Here is a 23,200-nt window from a genome sequence, read left to right on the forward strand (position 1 = left end):
GTAGAGTTAGATTTGCCATTTTAGGCAAATCATGTCCGTAGAGTTTACACAACTGTATGCTGGGATCAGCGTCGATGAGGTCAAGGCAACGAACCTCAGAAACTAGCAGGCTGCACCTTTCTGTAGCCACCCTCATACAAATGTGATACAGCATTTGGTGATTGCGTATATATTATGTATGTGTGTTATACATATGTATATATTTATATGATTATCATTAAAACATAGACAAATATTACAAACTTACCAACAGGCTGCAATGGTGGAGATGGATTGATTTCGAATCTAAGTACAAAAAACCTGAGTTTGACAGAATTATGTATGGAAGAGTTGTAATCAACTTTTACCTCTCAGTGACTAGGTGGTAAATCACTGGAACCTCAGTTTCCTGGGTCCGGGTTCGACCAGAAGCTGTTATTATAAAGTTAATTCCCCCTTAGGTCTCTCATCCCGAGGCAGAGTGAATTCGATATTAAAAGGTATTTACGGCTTATGTATTTAAAGTATATATATATATATATATATATATATATATATATATATATATATATATATATATATATAAAGTATATATATATATATATATATATATATGTATGTATATATATATATAAAGTATATATATATGCAAAGTATATATATACTTTATATATATATATATATATATATATATATATATATATATATATATATATATATATATATATATGAGATTATGGGAACGGAATGTGCAATGGAAGATGAAATATAATTGGAAGGACAAAGCATTAATGAGGTGGAATCATTTGAATATTTAGTAACTATGATCTGTTATACAGGATCTCTAGTATTAGAGTCCAATGAAAGATTGAAAAAAAAAGCAGATCAGACAATGGCTAGGTTAAGTAAACTTTGGAAGTCAAATCGCCGAAATTACATATAAAAATCAGGCTATATTTCAGTTTAGTGAGATTGGTGTTCCTGTATTAACATGAGTCGTGGTATGACAATGAAACAAAATCCAACATATTTTGTAGATTTGGGAACAAAACCCTCAGAAGGAAATTTGGAGTTAAATGGCTGGACAGGATTAGAAACGAAATTATAAGAGAGATTACTCGAGTGCTATATGTGGATGAGATCATGATGAGGGGTAGATGGAGATGGTTTGGGCATGCTCTTCGCACTCCCCAAGAGAGATTAGTTCACCAAACTTTCAACTGGGCTCCACAAAGCACTAGAAGAGTTGGAGGACCCAGGCCTACATGGCTGAGGACTATGAAACGGGAAGTAGGAGATGATGAGTGGAGAAGCATTGATTTAAAAAGTCAATATAAAGACGACTGGTGAAATCTGACTGAGGCCCTTTGCGTCTTTAGGCGGAGGAGGGGATGAGATACATACATATATATGATAAATTTTGCACATTTTTACGTGTTTTTCATATTCAAATAAGCCATATATATTTTTGATATATTAATGTCTGGATTCTCTTAATGACCTCGGGATCAGAGCCCCAGGCGAAATCACACAAAGACAAGAGCTTGGCTCCGGCCGGGAATCGAACCCTAGTCGGCAAGCTTATATAGACAGTGACTAACCTATTCGGCCGAATAGGTTAGTCACTGTCTATATAAGCTTGCCGACTAGGGTTCGATTCCCGGCCGGAGCCAAGCTCTTGTCTTTGTGTGATTTCGCCTGGGGCTCTGATCCCGAGGTCGTTAAGAGAATCCAGACATTAATATATCAAAAATATATATGGCTTATTTGAATACATATATATATATATATATATATATATATATGAGAGAGAGAGAGAGAGAGAGAGAGAGAGAGAGAGAGAGAGAGAGAGAGAGAGAGAGAGAGAGAGAGAGAGAGAGATTGTATGTGTGCCGGTGTTTGTATTAATAAACTTGTTAACGCAAATGTTTCTCATAAGGAAACTAATTAAAACAAGCAGATGCGGTAGTTATAAAATCATATATTTCATCTAAATTAAAGCAGCCAATCGCGAGAGAGCCAATACAAATAGCCCGAAGATACCGAAGTCATCAAGAGAAATGTAATTAGATTATGCATCCTGCCATTCCACTCCTCGAAATGATATCTTGGTACCAGATGTGCATAAATTACGGTGACATTCTTACATAAAACCGTGAAATTGACTTTGGTAATTTACTGGTAATGTTCAAAAGTCCAGTTTGTATTATGGTGGTGTGTTTTCTTTGAAATTTGCCTTCTAGTGTTTTTCTTTGGATTCCTCCTTAGCTGTTGGAACAAACGTTTAACGGCTGGTTAAAATCAATTATTTGAATATGATTAACTTACCTCAAGCTAACTTTTTTTTTTTTTTTTTTTTTTTTTTGCAGACCCTTAATTGCACAATTACAAATACATCGAATTTAACAGTACATGAAGTAACATTAACGTAATCTACCAGAATATGAAAATAAATTTTCTATTTTTTTTTTTTTTTTACCAATTCACTCAATTCAAACCTTGGGATTTTATATTTAATACATATCAAATTACACACAAAAGGAACTAACTGATCTAAATGTTAATCAGAATAAGTTACTTTTGAAGCCCTCTAACGCGCAAGTTTAAAGTTGTTTTACAGATTTCCTTAACTATCTTTGCAATTGCGTCATAAGTTCATGATTGGTCGAAGACCTGGTCACCTATTGTACCATTATAAAAAGTAAATTTAAAAAAAGAAATCTAAAATATAGGCTATCAATTATCCTTTGCCAATGATGGAAGGCATTGGAGAGGACACATCAGGCAACCGACCTCTAATGTAGGGATAACGGTGGCAAAGAAGAGTGAGTGCCATTATGGCAGCTCATTTAGCGAGTTGAAACATTCCTCAATGTTACCACGCAGGAACTATGCAACGTTCATAACAACAAAAGATAAGAATTGAAAGATAAAATAGGTAAATGATAATTTAAGAATGGTAAAATTTTTAACTAAATAAACCTTACAAAGGAGCCTTCATCCCTTGTAAGTATCCATTTCCATTTAGAGGTTATGGTGGCCTATAGGAAACGTCCCTGTGTGGTGGTTGCCAGACTGAGGTTCGAGTCCCGCTCAAGCTCGATAGTTTTTTGTAGTGTCTACCTCACCATCTTTGTAAACTAAGGTTGGAGAATTTTGGGAAGCCTATAGCTCTACCTGCTGAGTCATCAGCAGCCATTGCCTGGCCCTCCTTGGTCATAGCTTGGGTGAAGACGGGCTGGGCACTGATCATATGTAGGTAATAAGTTGGCCAGGGCACCAGCCACGCTTTGAGATACTACCGTTTGATAGTTATTTGGTCCTTTGACTGGCCAGACCGTACTACATTGGATCCTTCTCTCTGGTTACAGTTCATTTTCAGTTTGCCGACACATACACCGAATAATCTGGCATATTCTTTACATATTCTCCTCTGTCCTCATACCTGACAACACTGAGATTATCAAGCAATTCTTCTCTCAAGGGGTTAACTACTGCACTGTAATTGTTCAGTGGCTACTTTCCTCTCGGTAAGGGTAGAAGAGACTCTTTAGCTATGGTAAGCAGCTCTTCTAGGAGGACACTCCAAAATCAAACCATTGTTCTCTAGTCTTGGGTAGTCCCATAGCCTCTGTACCATGGTCTTCCACTGTCTTAGCTCTTAGGGTAGAGTTCTCTTGGTAGAGGGTACACTCTGGCACACTATTCTATCTTATTTCTCTTCCTCTTATTTTGTTAAGGTTTTTATAGTTTATATATGAAATATTTATTTTAATGTTGTTACTGTTCTTAGAATATTGTAGTTTAATTGTTAATTACTTCTCTTATACCGCTGTTTCCTTTCTTCACAGGGCTATTTTCCCTGTTGGAGCCCTTGAGCTTATAGCATCCTACTTTTCCAACTGGGGTTGTAGCTTAGCAAGTAATAATAATAATAATAATAATAATAATAATAATAATAATAATAATAATAATAGTAATATATGGTCAGTTTATAGGGCAGTGTCCTGCTAGCTAGGGCATTTTCACTGTCCCTTGCCTCTGCCATTCATGAGTGGCCTTTAAACTTCAAACATGTTTTACCATAGAAAGTGTGCACGCCTCTTTACGCCCTATATTCTATCAATGGGTTGTGGTTCCCTGTGTGGTAACATCCCTGACTGGTGATTACCAGGCTGGGGTTCAAGTCCCGCTCAAACTCATTAGTTCCTTTGGTCGTTGCAACCTCACCATCCTTGTGAGCTAAGGATGGGGGTTTAGGGGAGCTTATATGTCTATCTTCTGAGTCATGAGCAGTCATTGCCCGGCCCTCTTTGGTCCTAGCTTGGGTGGAGAGTGGGCCTGGACGCTATATATATAGTCAGTCTCTAGGCCATTGTCCTGCATGATAAGGCAATGTCACTGTCCCTTGTCCTCTGCCATTCATGAGCAGCCTTTAAACCTTTAAATCAACATGAAGAGCTCTGATCCGCAGACACATGAAAAAGAACAAAGAATGTACCACATTTACGTAATTCTCTTCTTGCTATTTATTTTCGGGAGTGAACCTTTAGTATTAAGAGAACCGTAAGTTCAGTTTGTAGCCTTTAGTTAAATTCTTTGCCTTTTAAATTTTATACAGAACAAGAAATATATAATCTACGGGAAAATGAAGAGATCTTAAAGAAATGACTGTTTTGAGCTTACAGTTAATTTCAATACTAAAGGACTTGACGATCATCATCAAGATGAACATACTTATAATCATGTGATGGAGGTATATATATATATATATATATATATATATATATATATATATATATATATATATATATACATATACATATATATACATATTATCTATATTGTATATATAATTTTATGTATATATATATATATATATATACTATATATATATATATATATATATATATATATATATATATATATATATATATATATATATATTTATACTGTGTATATATATATATATATATATATATATATGTATATATATATATATATATATATATATATATATATATATATATATATATATAAATGTAATGTTTGCTTGTGTATATCTTTATGTATACACACGCATATTGATATTAGAATTAATATCGCATGTGTTTCTGTGTGCATGTGGAAACGAATACTTACCTATTATGCAGAGCATATTATCCACGCCCATGCATATTTACAGCATATGATTCATGATATTAATGATAGAGAAATGTAGCTATACAAAACCCTTTACCCTCTGCCAACACCATCAACATCTCACCCCACCACTTACCATCGGCAAATCGGTACGGCACAGTGGGGAAACCACCGGTCTCCGGCCATCGGTAAAATGTACCGCTGATGGCCTTCCGATCCGATTGCATCATGTCCTCCTGTTCGGGTAAGAGCAGGATGTCGTCTCCCTCGTGCCCCTCGCCGGGTCCGTTCTGTAGAGGTCAGAGGAAATCGTGAGATCTACGTAATTATAGGATTGATTCTTGGAAAATGGGGGGTTCTATGAGAAGCAATGGTTACCCTTTTGCCATCTCTTGTTTTGTTGGGGCTTAGATTTATCGTCACTGATTGGTTGTTTGCGATTTATTTGGTGTCGTGATTAGGCGTCATTTTCACACGAAAGTCTGTTAGTATGGCATTCACTTCATACTCTTTTTAATCCCCATTTTCTTTTCAACAGTTAAATTAAGAGATTTCTGGGAGTGATGAGCATAACTAAATATACTTTCATTTGATTTCCACATCACATTGGGTTAAATTACTATGCCTCTTTACACTAATAAACCATTAAAGAGCTTCACTTCGTAATGAATTGTATATATGCTAATGATGTCTTTTTCAGAATATAGACAACAGCCCAAACTTTGCTTTCACATCCTCGAGCACAACCAACATACTGGTTAGACAAAACTTTTTAGATAATACTTTCAGACTAATATTAGGATTTCTTTTAACAAGTAAACTTCTTACTATGATAAAATAAAGATCCAATTATCCTCCTCTAACTCATATTTCACTCAAACAAAGGTAAATAATGTATTCTTCTAAATTGTACTTACGATAACTGCAGGCAGTGGAGGATAAGGAGTGGTGTTTCCCATTACATCCTGCAAAGATAAAATCGTGGGGAAATTGTTAGCGTATTTTATAGTTCAAATTGCTGATACAACATAATGAATGACTTAGGAATAGCCTTGAAATTTCGAAGAAGTTTCGATACTATTTTTGATAAAATAAACCTACTTGGATATTGAGGAACTACTGTCCTTGACCTAATTGTAATCGTATTTTAAGCTTTGTTAGAGTTAAACTTCATTCCCCATAATTTGCACCATGCATTAATTTTGGCTAGATCTCTATTAAGGGATTCAGCAACCCCAGATCTACATTAAGGAGATGGAATTGATGCAAAGAGAATAGCATCATCTGCATATGCAACGAGCTTGTTTTCTAGGCCAAACCACATGTCATGTGTATATAGTATGAAAAGTAATGGGCCTAAAACACAACGTGGGTAACCCGGATATCATATTTCTATATTCACTATGGTGCCCATCAACAACAACTCTTTGCAATCTATTACACTTAAAAATTCAATAATGATGCAAAGAAAAGACCCACTTACTCCAAAATATTTGAGTTTGAAAACAAGGCTATTCATACGGTCTACCTGATCACAATCAAGGGATTTGTATACAGTATTGTAGATTGTAAGAAGGGCATCACATGCTCCAAGACTTTTGCGAAAGCTAAATTGTTCCCTAGTTTGAAATTTGGCATTCACAAAAGACTTGGAGCATGTGATGTCCTTCTTACAATCTCCTTCAGCATACCCATTTGGATGTTTTGCTAAAAGACATTAAAAAAAAAAAAAACTTAGAAAATACAGATGTTATGGAAATTGGGCGGTAATTAGCATGACTATGGTTACCACAAACATGCTTTTCTTATGGAGTAACATTACCAATCTTCTAACAAGTGCAGAAAAAATTTGCTAACTTTCAAAAAATAAAACAACTCATTGGTTAAGAAATCAGGTGTCTTTATAAAAAAAAAAAAAAAAAGGAAAAATACCATTTAGATCTACACTTCCATAAGCATGAAGGTTCATCAAGGGTGTTTTAATTTCATGGGGCTGAAAAGCTAAACTAGTTAGCCCCAGGAAAACCGGAATGAGGAAGATCGACTTTCTCATTATTCTGCTTATCAAACACATCAGCCAAAAGGGTTGCCCTTTCTTTAGACAGTGAGTCATTGCGGGCAAGAATCCATAAATCGTACACATCTCAAGAAGCTGTTAAAAAGTTCATTAGACTGAGTACTTTTTCTGTATCTTATGTGTGCACAGTTTCGGCTGCGGATTTCCAAACTAGGACACATAGAGACCTGAGATAAGTGCAATGTTTATCAAGTTCAAAAGTCCGCCTGCACTGGTAACGTAAGGGTTAGTGAGTGTTATCAGACTATTGAAATTTACAGAGCATAGCTGAATTCTACAATTCAGTAATTTGTTTAACTCACAGTTGTTTATAAGATATATACATCTTATTCCATTCAGATCTCAAAACTACTTTAATGGATATCATAAACCTAATAATTATGAGTGAAATAAGCATATGTCATAATAGAACTGGAAGTTTGCTAGTTCCTGTCAACTGACCTCTTATATTTACTATAAATCATGCAGGTTCAATATATAATTATGTACTGAAACCAAATTATGTAGAGGAACGCTTGGTTGATAATACTGTACTCATAGGATTTACTTTCTGTTATTTCATCAGATAGTGACATTTTATTATCTGGAAGGTTGGTTTGAAAATTATTAGTCTTTCATTGATGCACCACTTAAATGTATGCTCATTATAAATAATAGTCATAATAATGCATGGGATGGTCTCCCAGATAATGCCCACAGGAGATTTGCTTAAGAGTCTTAACTAATACAGTAATACCTTGACATACGAGGGCTCCAACATAAGAGTTTTCTGAGATACAAGTAAGCTGCCGAGCAAATTTTTGCATTGAGATAAGAGCACAAACTTGAAATATGAGCACCTTAGCAAATGCTAATACTGGGTGGCCGAGCATTTGAGAGCTATTGAAGCCCACATCACTCTTTCCTTTCATGTGATCTCCAACTGCTGTACGCATCTCTAATATCTCCTGTGTTGTTTGCGATATTTATGTGATTTAAACATATATTTGTAGACAATGAGCCTGATAAGTGATGGGTCCCAAGGAAGCAATTGAAAACATTGGCAGTGAGAAGAAAAAGTGCATGATGACGATAGAGGCGAGGCATGAAATTAACGAAAAACTTGAGCATGGTGTCCGTATGAGTGAGTTGGGCCACCATTACAAAAGAAGTACATAGACGATCTGTACCATCCTACCATCCTAAAACAGAAGGATGCTATCAAGAGCACAAAGCTTTCCAAAGGCCTAACAATCATGTCTAAGTTACGGACTGATGTAGATGACGAGATGAAGAGGCTTCTGTTGTTGTCGAATAAAGAAAGGCAGCTGGCGGGAGATAGCAGGACTGAGACAATCATCTGCGAGAAGGCCAGCGCAATCTGTGTAGATTTGAAACTAAGGGAAGCACCTGAGAGTGGGGAGACATCAACGCCAGTGGAGATGTTCAAAGCTGGTCGTGGGTGGTTTGATAACTTTAAAATGCAAACTGGGATCCACTCGGTTGTGAGGCATGGGGTAGGTGCGAGTTCGGATGAGAGAGCCCCAGAGGAGTAAGTCGAACGTTTTGCCTTATTGCTACGGAAGGTGATAATCCCCCCCGAAAGGCTTCAACTGCAATGAATCTGGCCTTTTTAAGAAAAAGATGCCACGGAGGACATTCATCATTGCAGAAGAGAAGAAACTGCTGAGCCATAAACACATGAATGATACAGTAGATTAACTCTAGCCATGTGTGCTAATGCCAGCGGTGACTGCAGGATCAAGCTACTGCTGGTGTATCACTCCGAAAACCCACATGCTTTCAAGAGTCACAAGATCTTGAAAGAAAAGCTTCAAGTGATGTGGCGAGCAAATTCAAAGCCATGGGTTACAAGGCATTTTTTCACAAAATGGGTAAATCTGGCCTTTGATCCAGCAGTCAAGAATTATTTGATGGAGAAAATCCTGCCATTGAAATGTCATCTCATTTTAGACAATGCCCCTGCCACCCTCCAGGTCTTGAAGATGACATTCTTGATGATTCCAAATCATTAAGATCCTCTATATCCTGCCCAACACCAATCCACTCCTCCCGCCCAGGAACCAATAGGTCATTTCAAATTTCAAGAAGCTGTACACTAAGCATTTGTTAAGAAATGCTTTCTTGTCACAGGTAACAATAACCTCACCCTTCGTGAATTTTGGAAGGGCCATTTCAACACTGTGAATTGTTTAAAAATGATTGATGAAGAATGGCAGGGTGTAATGCGAAGAACCTTAAATTCAGCTAGGAAGAAATTATGGCCAGATTCTGTTTTATTATTATTATTATTATTATTATTAGCTAAGCTACAACCCTAGTTGGAAAATCAAGATGCTATAAGCCCAAGGACTCCAACAGGGAAAAATAGCTCAATGAGGAAAGGAAATAAGGAAATAAATAAACCATGTGAGAAATAATTAACAATTGATAAAATATTTTAAAAACAGTAACAACATCAAAAACAGATATTCCATATATAAACTATAAGAAGACTTATATCAGCCTGTTCAACATAAAATAATTGCTGCAAGCTTGAACTTTTGAAGTTCTACCGATTCAACCACCCTATTAGGAAGATCATTCCACAACTTGGTCACAGCAGGAATAAAACTTCTAGAATACTGTGTAGTATGGAGCCTCATGATGGAGAAAGCCTGACTTTTATTATTAACTGTATGCCTAGTATTACTGGCAGGATAGAACTGTCCGGGAAGATCGGAATGTAAAGGATGATCAGAATTATGGAAAATCTTATGCAACATGCATAACAAACTAATTGAACGATGGTGCCAGAGATTGATATCTAGAACAGGAATAAGAAATTTAATAGACCGTAAGTTTCTGTCCAACAAATTAAGATGAGAATCAGCAGCTGAAGATCAGACCGGACTACAATACTCGAAACAAGGTAGAATGAAAGAATTAAAACACTTCCGAATAGATTGATCACCGAAAATCTTAAAACTTTCTCAATAAGGCAATTTTTTGTGCAATTGAAGAAGAAACTTACTTTATGTGTTTCTCAAAAGTAAATTTGCTGTCGAGAATTACACCTAAAATTTTAGAAGAGTCATACAGAGTTAAAGAAATATTATCAATGGTGAGATCTGGATGTTGAGGAGCCACTGTCCTTGATCTACTTACAATCATACTTTGAGTTTCGTTAGGATTCAACTTTATGCCCCATAATTTGCACCATGCACTAATTTTAGCTAGATCTCTATTAAAGGATTCACCAACCCCAGATCTACATTCAGGAGATGGAATGAATGCAAAGAGTGTAGGATCATCTGCATAGGCAACAAGCTTGTTTTCTAGGCCAAACCACATATTATGTGTATATAGTATGAAAAGTAATGGGCCAAGAACACTACCCTGTGGAACACCAGATATCACATTCCTAGACTCACTATGGTACCCGTCAACAACAACCTTTTGAGATCTATTACTTAAGAATTCAATAATGGTGCTAAAAACGACCCACCCACTCCAAACTGTTTGAGTTTGAAAACTAGGGGTTCAAGATTAACATGGTCAAAGGCAGCACTAAAATTAAGGCCAATTGTATGAAGTTTCTGACCACAATCAAGGGATTTCTGTACAGCATTGGAAATTGTAAGAAGGGCATCACATGCTCCAAGGCCTGTACAAAAATCAAATTCCAAACTAGGAACAGATGATTACCTTCAGCAAACCCATTAAGATGTTTTTAAACCAAAAGAGGTTCAAAAACTTTAAATAATATAGGAGTTATGGAAATTGGGCGGTAATCAGTTGGACTTGAGCTACCACAAACACATTTACATAGAGGAGTAACATTACCCATTCTCCAACAAGGATTAAAAGCTCCTCTTCTTGCTAACTTGTGCAAAATAACAGATAACTTTGGAGCTAAAAAATTTGCAGTCCTTATAAAAAACAAAGGAAAAATACCAGTTGGATCTACACCTCCATAAGCATCAAGGTCCATCAACAGAGCTTTAATTTCACGAGATCGAAGATCTAAAGTACTTAGTTTAGCCTCAGGAAAACAAGAATGAGGAAGATCAAGTTTCTCATTACTCTGTTTACTATCAAACACATCAGCCAAAAGGGTTGCCATTTCCTTTGGACAGTGAGTGAAAGAACCATCTAATTTAAAGCACAGGAGGAACTGTTGCAAATACACCAAAGAGAGCAGATTTAAGGATAGTCCACCACTTATGTTCCTGGGTTATGTCAGAAAGGGTTTCTTTTATGGTTGAATTATATTCCTTTTCAGTTGAGGCATAAAGTCTCTGAGCAAAAGCTCTAATCTGAGAATAGTTATTCCAGGTCAAATCTGATCTGTTACCCTTCCAAAGATGATAGGCCTCCTGCTTCTCCAAATAAGCATGTCTACAATCATAATTGAACTAGGGTTTGTCCTTCACTCGGTAACTTAGCACAAAAGAAGGGATATGCCTATCAATTATGTTGACTAGATTTTCATTCAAAAGGACAACAGGATCAACACTACGATGCAATTGTGACCAATTCCAGGCCAAAAGATCACCCAAAATCCCATTCCAGTAAGCTTGAGATTTCATATAAATCTTACATGAATATGGTACATCGGGGACAGGTTGCTCAGTCTTCACTACTAATGAAATCAAGGCATGATCAGATGTCCTGACTGGAGAACCAACCTTACTAGTTATAACACGAGGGTAGTCAGTGTATACGAGGTCCAAGCAATTACCAGACCTGTAAGTAGCTTCACTTATGATTGGCTCACAGCCTGATTCAGAGGCAAAGTCTAAAGCTCTTAAGTCATGGCGACTGGTAGGAGAAACAGCATTTAACCACTCCCTATGATGAGTATTGAAATCACCAACAAAGACAAAAGAGACTTTTCTATCATCTACAGTAGCCTTAATGGTAAGAAGACAATCAAAGATATAATCATCCATGTCTAGATTCTGGTAGATCGAACACAAATAGTTATTATGCTTGCCACAAACTTTTATTACCTGAATCTCATGATATCCACATTTATAGCAGGAGTTATGAGAATAAAGGTACTCAGTCCTAATATACACCGCCTTTCCCCTGGCACTAGGAATGGCCTCACGTTTCAAAATTATTGGCTTCTTAAAACCAGTTAGTTATAAGGGGCTCAGATGAATGCCTCATATTACAAACCAAAATTTCTAAGTACAAAAAAATATCATACTGTCTGGATGCAACTGTAAGGTCTGAAGATCACGAATATTGCAATGCAGTACATCATACTTAACAACTAAATTAACAAGAATGATAACAAAAACAGTCTGTTTTAAAGAAATATATATAAGGTGATCCATCAAACCCATAGACTATAGAAACAATAAGTAGAAAATACTGGTCAACAATGCGGAGCCCATACATTATGCAAAACTAAATACCCTCCAGGATAGCCTCTTCAACTGAAGGGAGGACAGTAAGGATGGTTTTGAAAAAAAAAACAGATAAGGAAAATACAACCTCATGATAAACCACCAGGCATCCATGGCCCTTCTATTCAGCCTGCCCAACACAATTTAAGAAAAAGAAAACAAGAGGAAAAAATTAAGTAAAAAAAGAAGATAGAATAGTGTGCTCTAGTGTACCCTTAAGTAAGAGATCTCTAATCCAAGACAGTGTAAGACCATGGTACAGAGGCTATGACACTACCCAAGACTAGAGAACAATGGTTTGATTTTGGAGTGTCCTCCCAGTACTGCTTACCATAGCTAAAGAGTCTTTTCTACCCTTACCAAGAGGAAAGTAGCCACTGAACAATTACAGTACAGTAATTAGTCCCTTCAACAAAGAAGAATTGTAGTAATCTCAGTGTTGTCAGGTGTATGAGGAAAAATGAGAATGTGTAAAGAATATGCCAGACTATTCGGTATATGTTTAGGAAAAGAAAAATTAACCATATCCAGAGAGAGGGATCCCATGTATTGCTATCTGGCCAGTCAAAGGATCCAATAACTCTAGTGGTAGTATCTCAACCGGTGGCTGGTGCCCTGGTCAACCTGTTATGTACTTGTGTAAGTGTCCGATCAGCATTAAATTGGCCGACGATGACCCTAAATGGGGGAAATGATAAAAGAGAGCAAAAGAAGGCCAGGCATTCTAATCTTACACAGAATGCCAGCAATTGGTAGGTGGCGGCGGGGTGGTGCGTACATTGTACCACAAGATTAGGGTGCATAAGGCACTAGTACTATTTGTCCTGTGTGGGCAGCCACCACAGGTCATATGGAAGAGATATCCAAGATTCTAAAACTTGGTCATCACAAATCCATGCTGATTTTGTCATCAATCCTTGTGATTTAGCATTTATACTTTAGCCGCTTGACGTCCATCTAAACAAGTCATTTGAACTATAATGAATGAGAGCAACAGAAGGGCTGAAATATGAATGACAAATCTTTTTTTTTTTTAAAAAGGGGGGGGGGGGATTTCGAAGGGTTCGATATGTAGCCTGACCTTGAACTGATTGTATTGGAAGAGATTGTGTCTCTCAGAAACTCCATGAGAGACACACAAGGTCGTTGAGGCAGATGTCAACGACCTTGTTGATGAGCATCAAGAAGAACTCACGAGTCAATTGAGCTCCAGACGGTGCAATATTTGGTGGTGTTGCAAGAGCTCAGTAGTGAGGAGGCGGTGGAACCGTAAGAAATACTTTCTTCGTGGGAGGTTAAGGAAGTGTTGGCTAAGTAGCAGGATCTTTCTAACTCCATTGAAAAGACTCCTTGATAAATTGTCTACTGGTCGCACTTCAGCTCTTTTTAACGACACTTGCCTGACTCATTTCCGCAACATTTTGAAAGGAAGACAGAAACAAAGCTCCTTGGATAGGTATTTTTTTTAAAAGACCTGCAGCAAGTGAAAGTGAGGCAAAAAGAATTAAGACAGATGAATAACGGTAAAAGAAATAAAAATAAAGAAATGAAAAAAGTAGATAAGATTAAAAATTTTAAAAATTCAGTAAGTTAAGTTCAGTTAAGTTGATTTTAAGTGTTACACTATGTAATGTAAGAAACAGTGTAAATAAGGTACCGTCTAATTCTCTTATTCCTTTCCTCCCTCCCTCCCTCTTCCTCTGCACACACTGAAATTAGCTGCTATCGTCTGTCTCGAAGGTAAGAACTCCATAATAAAACTACATTTTATTGGAGATCAGTCCAGCAATCATTTATGCCATTTTATGAGTGTATGTAAAGTACTATAGCAATTGAAATTTTTTTATATGGAAAAATTGACTTGAGATACGAGCAATTTGGCATACAGGCTCTGTCCTGGAATGAATTATGCTCATATGTCCAGATATTACTTTACTAATCTTTGTGCAACGTTTAACGTTTAAGAAGAATTGATTGATAGAGTGAAAAATGTGCAGATACTTGTAAGTGGTAAAAAGGTTGGTATAAGTGAAATGAATGGATCAAAGTATTATGAGGTTGTTCAGTCTAGGACGACAGCATGTTACAAAGAAGAGGGCTTAATAAAGAAATAATAGGAGGTAGGAGGAGAGAAAATCTTGAAAAAAAACTTGGATAGATGGTATGATAGTCTTATTGGTGAGATGGGGCATGCTTAATACAAGGCTAAGGATGCCTGGTGGCTTATCAAGAGGTTGCATTTTCCCTGTCTGATTCTTTATCTTTCTCTATGGTATTAACTTTCAAAATCATCGTTACTGTCCTCCCTTCAGTTGCATTGGCTATCCTGGAGGGTGCTAAGTCTTGCATGGTGTGTCTACTCTGTCATGTTGACCAGTTTTATACGACATTTTATCTTGTAGTCTATATAGACTAACGGTTGCATTTTTCTCTTCTCTATAAAGTTGAGTACATATAATTATTTTAAAGTTTATTTTCAAGTATGATGCGATCTTTTGATTTTTTTAATTCTTATTCTGTCTGGAGATATTGAGCAAAATCCAGAACCAGTGCATCCTAGACCACGTCAGTGTAGTCTAGTGTATTACAATAATCTGAACTACTTGCCACCAGACAGTATCCTATTTTATTATGTTCAGAAACTTTGGTCTCTCAAATGAGCAGAGGTACTAATCTGATCTGCTTATTACTGTTTTTAAGAAACCAGTATTTTGAAACGGGATTCCATTCCTAGGATTAGAAATGTGGATGTCATGAGATTTATGTCATGAAAGCTTGTGGCAGGCAGAAAAACTTTTATTTGTGTTCCATCTCTCTGAATCCAGATCTAGTCTGATTATCTTCTTATTTTTCACTATAGGGTTTGGTAGAATTTGTTTCTCATACTAAGTGCCATGGCTCAAGAGCATTTGATTTTCATCTGAATCTGGCTGTAAGCATATCATAAGTGGGGTTACTCAAAGTCTGATAGTTGATTGGACCGAGTATGTACTGATTTGATTTCATTGTGTGCTATAGCAAGCAAGGTTAGCCCTCCAATTGGGACACCTGACCATGCCTTAATTTTGGTAGTAATTAAGACTGAGCATCCTGTCTCTGTTGGGTTATACTCTTGCAAGACATATTTGTAAAATCTCAACCAGACTGAATGATATTTTGAGTGATCTTTTGCATTTGATTTGGTCCCAATTGTATAAAGCATTGAGTTTGTTGTTCTCTTAGATGAAAATCTGGTCAACCTAATCGATAAGTGTATTCCTTCTCGTGTATTAAAATACCGAATCAAGGACAAATCCTGGTTCAACTATAATTGTAGACTCGCTTATTTCAAGAAACATCAGGCTTATTTCTTCTGGAAAAGTAATAGATTAGATTTGGTTTGGAAAAACTATACTCGAGTGTTGCCCAGAGAGTTTGTGCTTCATCTGAAACAGGAATAGAATTTGACAAGAAAAGAGACCCTTTCTGGTACAGCCCTGGAACATATATACTGTAGTGGGTTACCCGTAAATCTGCACTCAGGTGTAGAGCTAACTGCTTCTACTTAACATGGACCAGATGGCTCTGTCACTCACTGTCCAAAGGAAAAGTCAACCCTTTTGGTTGATGTGTTTGACAGTAAGCAGAGTAATATGAAACTCAATCTTCCTTGTTCCTGTTTTAAAACACTTGATTGATACACCCAAATGGCATATTTCTTTCGTGTTTTTTAAAAGCCTATTTCTTTGCTTCTAAGTTGTCTGTTATATTTCACAAGCTAGCAAAGAGAGTTTCTCTTTGAACTTGTGGGAAAATTGGTAATGTTATTTCAAAAGGTAGATGTGTTTCTGGTAATTCTAGCCCTGCTGATTACCGCCCAGTTTCCATATCCTATATTATCTGAAGTTTTTTTAATATCTTGGGAAAAAGGCTAAATAGGTATACTGAAAGTGATCATCTGTTCCTTAGTTTGAAGTTTGCCTTTCGCAAAGGCATAGGAGCATGTGATGCCCTTCTTACAATCTCCAATGCTGTACAGAAATCCCTTGATTGTGATCAGGAAGTTCGTATGATTGGCCTTAATTTTAATCCTGCCTTTAACTGTGTTAATCATAAGGTCCTTATTTTCAAACTTAAAACCCTAGTGCGGATAGGAAACAAGGAAATGAATAAACTACAAGAGAAATAATGAACAATTAAAATGAAATATCTTAAGAAGAGTAACAAATACATCTTTATATATGAACTACAAAAATTTCTAGCAAAAGACAAAAGGAAGAGAAATAAGATAGAATAGTGTGCCCGAGTGTACCCTTAAGCTAGAGAACCCCAAGACTGTGGAAGACCATGGTACAGAGGCTATGGCACTACCCAAGACTAAAGAAAATTGTTTGATATTGGAGTGCCCTTCTAGAAGAGCTGCTTACCATAGCTAAAGAGTCTCTTCTACCCTTACCAAGAGGAACATAGCCACTAAACAATTACAGTGTAGTAGTTAACCCCTTGAGTGAAATTTTTTTTTTTTTGGTAATCTCCGTGTTGCCAGGTGTATGAGGAAAGAGGAGAATTTGGAAAGAATAGGCCAGACTATTTGGTTATTATGTAGGCAAAGGAAAGGGGATCCGTAACCAGAAATAGGGATCCAATGTGGTACTGTTTGGCCAGTCAAAGGTTGATGCTACTCTCTCTGCGTCAATTCCATCTACTGAATGTAGACCTGTTGTTTCTGAATTCCTCAATAGAGATGTAGCTAAAATTAGTGTATGGGGCATGAAGTTGAACCCTAATAAAGTCAAAGTATGATAGTTAGTAGGTCGAGATTAGTGGTTCCTCAACATCCACATCTTTGTATTAACGATGTCTCTTTAGAGGTATGAACAACTCAATTAAAATTTTAGATGTGATTCTTGGTTTCAAATTTACTTTTGAAAACCCATCCGGTCTATATCATTTTAAACTGTACTAAAAATGGCATATTGAGTCTTTTACGTACGAAATTTGGTGATAAATACATCCTGAGGAGGTGTTTTAATTCATTCATTCTACCATATTTCGAGTAATTTTCTATTTTCCCTGTTGGAGCCCCTGGGCTTATAGAATCCTGCTTTTCCAACTAGGGTTGTAGCTTAGCATTTAATAATTATAATAATAATAAATTGTCCGAAGAACTTGAAGTTATTTTTTTTTTATCAATTACGTTAACCTTTCCTAGATTTACAGAGTATTCGGAAGTCTCCACTGGAACTAACTGGAGAGTGGATTTAAGATTTAATCAATCCCATATTTTATCCAATTTAATTAGTTATTTTTTTTAGTTGATTGACATTAACTAAGCTAAATAAAAAAATCAGATCTATCGCGTCCCAACTCCACATTCCTTTTAGCCCTCTACCTCGCCTCCATTATTATTATTATTATTATTATCATTATTATTATTATTATTATTATTATTATTATTACTTGCTGAGCTGCAACCCTAGTTGGAAAAGCAGAATGCTATAAGCCCGGTGGCTCCAACAGGGAAAATAGCTGAGTGAGGAAAGGAAACAAGGAAAAATAAAATAACTTTAGAACAGTTTAATATGTGTTTTGTGTTGTCAATGGTACCAGTAGATTGGGTTTGTGCATGTATTGTTCTACTATATAAGGGAAAGGGAGATGTGCATGAGTGTTGTAATTCAAGGGGTATTAGTTTGTTGAGTGTAGTTGGAAAAGTGTATGGTAGAGTACTGATTACTAGGATTAAGGATAAAACAGAGAATGCAATCTTAGAAGTACAGGGTGGTTTTAGAAGAGGTAGGGGTTGTATGAATCAGATTTTTACAGTTAGGCAGATGTGCGAGAAATATTTAGCAAAAGGTAAGGAGTTGTATGTTGCGTTTATGGATCTGGAGAAAGTGTATGATAGAGTTGATATGGAAGCAATATGGAATGTGATGAGGCTATATGGAGTTGGTGGAAGGTTGTTGCAAGCAGTGAAAAGTTTCTACAAAGGTAGTAAAGCATGTGTTAGGCTAGGATAGGAAATGAAGTGAGCGATTGGTTTCCAGTGAGAGTGGGGCTGAGACAGGGATGTGTGATGTCGCCGTGGTTATTTAACTTGTATGTTGATGGAGTGGTGAGAGAGGTTAATGCTCGTGTGCTTGGATGAGGATTGAAACTGGTAGACGAGAATGGCCATGAATGGGAGGTAAATCTGTTGTTGTTTGTGGTTGATACTGTACTGGTTGCAGATGCAGAAGAGAAGCTTGGCCGATTAGTGACAGAATTTGGAAGGGTGTGTGAGAGAAAGAAGTTGACAGTTATTGTGGGTAAGAGTAAGGTTATGAGATGTACAAGAAGGGAAGGTGGTGCGAGGTTGAATGTCATGTTGAATGGAGAGTTACTTGAGGAGGTGGATCAGTTTAAGTACTTGGGGTCTGTTGTTGCAGCAAATGGTGGAGTGGAAGCGGATGTACGTCAGAGAGTGAATGAAGGATGCAAAGTGTTGGGGGAAGTTAAGGGGGTGGTAAAATATAGAGGGTTGGGCATGAATGTAAAGAGAGTTCTGTATGAGAAAGTGATTTTACCAACTGTGATGTATGGATCGGAGTTGTGGGGAATGAAAGTGATGGAGAGACAGAAATTGAATGTATTTGAGATGAAATGTCTAAGGAGTATGGCTGGTGTATCTCGAGTAGATAGGGTTAGGAACGAAGTAGTGAGGGTAAGAACGGGTATAAGAAATGAGTTAGCAGCTAGAGTGGATATGAATGTGTTGAGGTGGTTTGGCCATGTTGAGAAAATGGAAAATGGCTGTCTGCTAACGAAGGTGATGAATGCAAGAGTTGATGGGAGAAGTACAAGAGGAAGGCCAAGGTTCAGGTGGATGGATGGAGTGAAGAAAGCTCTGGGCGATAGGAGGATAGATGTGAGAGAGGCAAGAGAGCGTGCTAGAAATAGGAATAAATGGCGAGCGATTGTGATTCAGTTCCGGTAAATCCTGCTGCTTCCTCCGTTGCCTTGGATGACTGCAGAGGTAGCAGCAGTGGGGGATTCAGCGTTATGAAGCTTCATCTGTGGTGGATAACGGGGAGGGTGGGTTGTGGCACCCTAGTAGTACCAGCCGAACTCGGTTGAGTCCCTTGTCAGGCTGGAAGGAACGTAGAGAGGAAAGGTCCCCTTTTTTCATTTGTTTGATGTCGGCTACCCCACAAAATTGGGGGAAGTGCCATGGTATATATATATATATATATATATATATATATATATATATATATATATATATATATAGATGTGTGTATATATATATATATATATATATATATATATATATATATATGTATATATATATATATATATATATATATATATATATATAGATGTGTATATATATATATATATATATATATATATATATATATATATGTATATATATATAGATGTGTATATATATATATATATATATATATATATATATATATATATATATATATAATTTGTGTGTGTGTATTTGATAACTGTCTGTAACGGGCCAGAAAGTTAAATACTGAAGACGTTTGATTTATAGTCTCATTATGGCGCGTCTATCACCTGAACTCGACCGTTAATCTTCGTTGCCAGTTACAGTAACCCCTCTTCTACGATGTACAGCTTTGAACTAAACCCTTCTCTTTTATCCGGTTTAGGAATGGAATGATTATATAAACTTAAGCAAGGTTATAAGAAACCTACGATCGAATCGAAATATTGCTAAAAACTGTTTGAAGAAAATTTAATAGGTATAAACAATTAGAAGATTTGTGGAATGCTTTAAAATGGATAACACAAACTGATAAATTTCCTTCTCTTTATCAACAGCTACTCATCAAAATTTTGACAATACTACGTTCCTTAAGTGCAAATTCCTGTTGCAAACAAGGCTAAGAAGAGCTACACTCTACAACAAGTGTTAATAGAATTAATTATCCTTATCAGGTGTGAAGCCACACCTGAAGGTGGTTTTTTTCATATTAGTTAAGGATTATGTCTAAAGCTGGCTACACACACACTCACTTATTAGATTAACTCAAAAGAACATTTTATAATGGCTTCAAACTTCATTTCATTAAGGCAACGTGAAATAGGTTTCGATAAATCTGCGGTCTTTCATTTCCTTTATTGATTTTCTTTCGGTGTTGAAGATATTCATGATTAATTAAAAGTGACCGACTTTCCATTAGTATCAATCTCTTATTCGTTCCTGTTATTTTCAATTTGAGTTCGGTTTTATGGTACGCATCTATTATTATTATTATTATTATTATTATCATCGTAAAACTAGATAACTCAAATCCCTTAAATTTTAGGTGGCCTATCAAAGAAATGACTTCCCGATTTCCATGATTTGCTATAGCACGTGAACACAAAAATACACATATCGGACTTATCTATTATAGATAAGTGGAAATCCGTCTTAAGCATGGATTCCATCTTAGTGTAGATCATATGCTCTTTTCGTATTTCAGGTTTCTTAATATTTTGTACCACGTGATTCTTTTAACAAGTCCAAAGACCAGACACGGGCTCTTGGAACAGTGCATCCCGTTTAGATTACTGAATTCAAGTAGGTAGGAGTTTCTATAAACCGGGGAGGACATCATAGTAAATTTATGTCTTTTGACTAGAACATTTTTGTCATATTGTTTCCGTAAGTGTGAAGGGTTCCCAAAAGCAGTCTTCTCTCATTACGATCTGAATAGTTCACAAAATGACCATGCGATTCTAAGAGTTCACGAATGACTATGTGATTCTAAGAGTTCACGAATGACCATGAGATTTTAAGAGTTCACGAATGACTATGCGATTCTAAGAGTTCATGAATGACCATGTGATTTTAAGAGTTCACGAATGACCATGAGATTCTAAGAGTTCACGAATGACTATGCGATTCTAAGAGTTCACGAATGACCATGTGATTTTAAGAGTTCACGAATGACCATGATATTCTAAGAGTTCACGAATGACTATGCGATTCTAAGAGTTCACGAATGACCATGTGATTTTAAGAGTTCACGAATGACCATGAGATTCTAAGAGTTCACGAATGACCATGCGATTCTAAGAGTTCACGAATGACCATGTGATTCTAAGAGTTCACGAATGCCCATGCGATTCTAAGAGTTCACGAATGCCCATGCAATTCTAAGATTTCACGAATGACCTTGCGATTCTAAGAGTTTACGAATGACCATGCGATTCTAAGAGTTCACGAATGACCTTGCGATTCTAAGAGTTCTCGAATGACCTTGCGATTCTAAGAGTTCTCGAATGACCTTGCGATTCTAAGGGTTCACGAATGACCATGCGATTCTAAGAGTTCACGAATGACCATGCGATTCTAAGAGTTCATGAATGACCTTGCGATTCTAAGAGTTCTCGAATGACCTTGCAATTCTAAGGGTTCACGAATGATCTTGCGATTCTAAGGGTTCACGAATGACCTTGCGATTCTAAGGGTTCACGAATGACCATGCGATTCTAAGAGTTCACGAATGACCTTGCGATTCTAAGAGTTCACGAATGACTATGCGATTCTAAGAGCCATTCTAAGAGTTCATGAATGGCCTTGTAATTCTAAGAGTTCAAGAATGACCATGCGATCGTACGAGTTCACGAATGACCATGCGATCCTAAGAGTTCACGAATGACCCCGCAATTCTAGGAGTTCACGAATGACCCTGCGATTCTAGGAGTTCAAGAATGACCATACGATTCTAAGAGTTTACGAATGACCAACCGATTCTAAGAGTTCATGAATGACCAATCGATTCTAAGAGATCATGAATGACCCTGGGATTCTAAGAGTTCACGAATGCCCATGCGATTCTAAGAGTTCACGAATGTCCATGAGATTCTAACAGTTCACGAATGACCTTGCGATTCTAAGAGTTCACGAATGCCTATGTGATTCTAAGAGTTCACCAATGACCATGCGATTCTAAGAGTTCACGAATGACCCTGTGATTCTAAGAGTTCACAAATGACCCTGTGATTCTAAGAGTTCACAAATGACCCTGTGATTCTAAGAGCTCACAAATGACCATGCGATTGTAAGAGTTGACAAAAGGACCATGTGATTCTAGGAATTCATGAATGACCAGGCAATTTTAAGAGTTCACAAATGACCTTGCAATACTTAGAGTTCACGAATAACCATGCAATTCTAAGAGTTCATGAATGACCATGCGATTCTAAGAGTTCACAAATGACCATGTGACTCCAGGAATTCACGAATGACCATGCAATTCTAATAGTTCACGAATGACCATCCGATTTTAAGAGTTCACGAATGACCATGTGTTTCTGAGAGTTCACAAATGATCCTGCGATTCTGAGAGATCACGAATTACACTTCGATTATAAGAGATCATGAATGACCCTGCGATTCTAAGAGTTCACGAATGGCCATGCGACTCTAAGAGTTCATGAATGACTATGCGATTTTAAGAGTTCATGAATGACCAACCAATGCTAAGAGTTCATGAATGACCAAGCGATTCTAAGAGTTCACGAATGACCCTGGGATTCTAAGAGTTCACGAATGCCCATGCAATTCTAAGAGTTCACGAATGACCATGCGATTCTAAGAGTACACGAATGCCCA

At 36.9% G+C, this 23,200-nt stretch overlaps 1 protein-coding gene and 1 long non-coding RNA gene across 2 annotated transcripts in view; one reads left to right on the top strand and one right to left on the bottom strand.

The window, feature by feature from the left end:
- The window catches only part of LOC137621660 (uncharacterized), a 354,990-nt gene that overhangs the window by 219,438 nt on the left and 112,352 nt on the right, over window positions 1–23,200 (top strand). The gene's annotated exons all lie outside the window — the stretch shown is intronic.
- Window positions 1–23,200, bottom strand: part of LOC137621657 (protein SpAN-like) — a 53,959-nt gene that overhangs the window by 27,165 nt on the left and 3,594 nt on the right. The window contains exons 2-3 of the mRNA XM_068352145.1: window positions 6,039–6,086; window positions 5,258–5,411 (exon numbers count right to left, since the gene is read on the bottom strand). Coding sequence (XP_068208246.1) covers window positions 5,258–5,411; window positions 6,039–6,086 — 202 coding nt within the window. The remainder of the gene's footprint in view (window positions 1–5,257; window positions 5,412–6,038; window positions 6,087–23,200) is intronic.

The sequence above is a fragment of the Palaemon carinicauda genome, chromosome 28 (genome assembly GCF_036898095.1).
Source record: "Palaemon carinicauda isolate YSFRI2023 chromosome 28, ASM3689809v2, whole genome shotgun sequence".
NCBI classification, from domain to species: domain Eukaryota; kingdom Metazoa; phylum Arthropoda; class Malacostraca; order Decapoda; family Palaemonidae; genus Palaemon; species Palaemon carinicauda.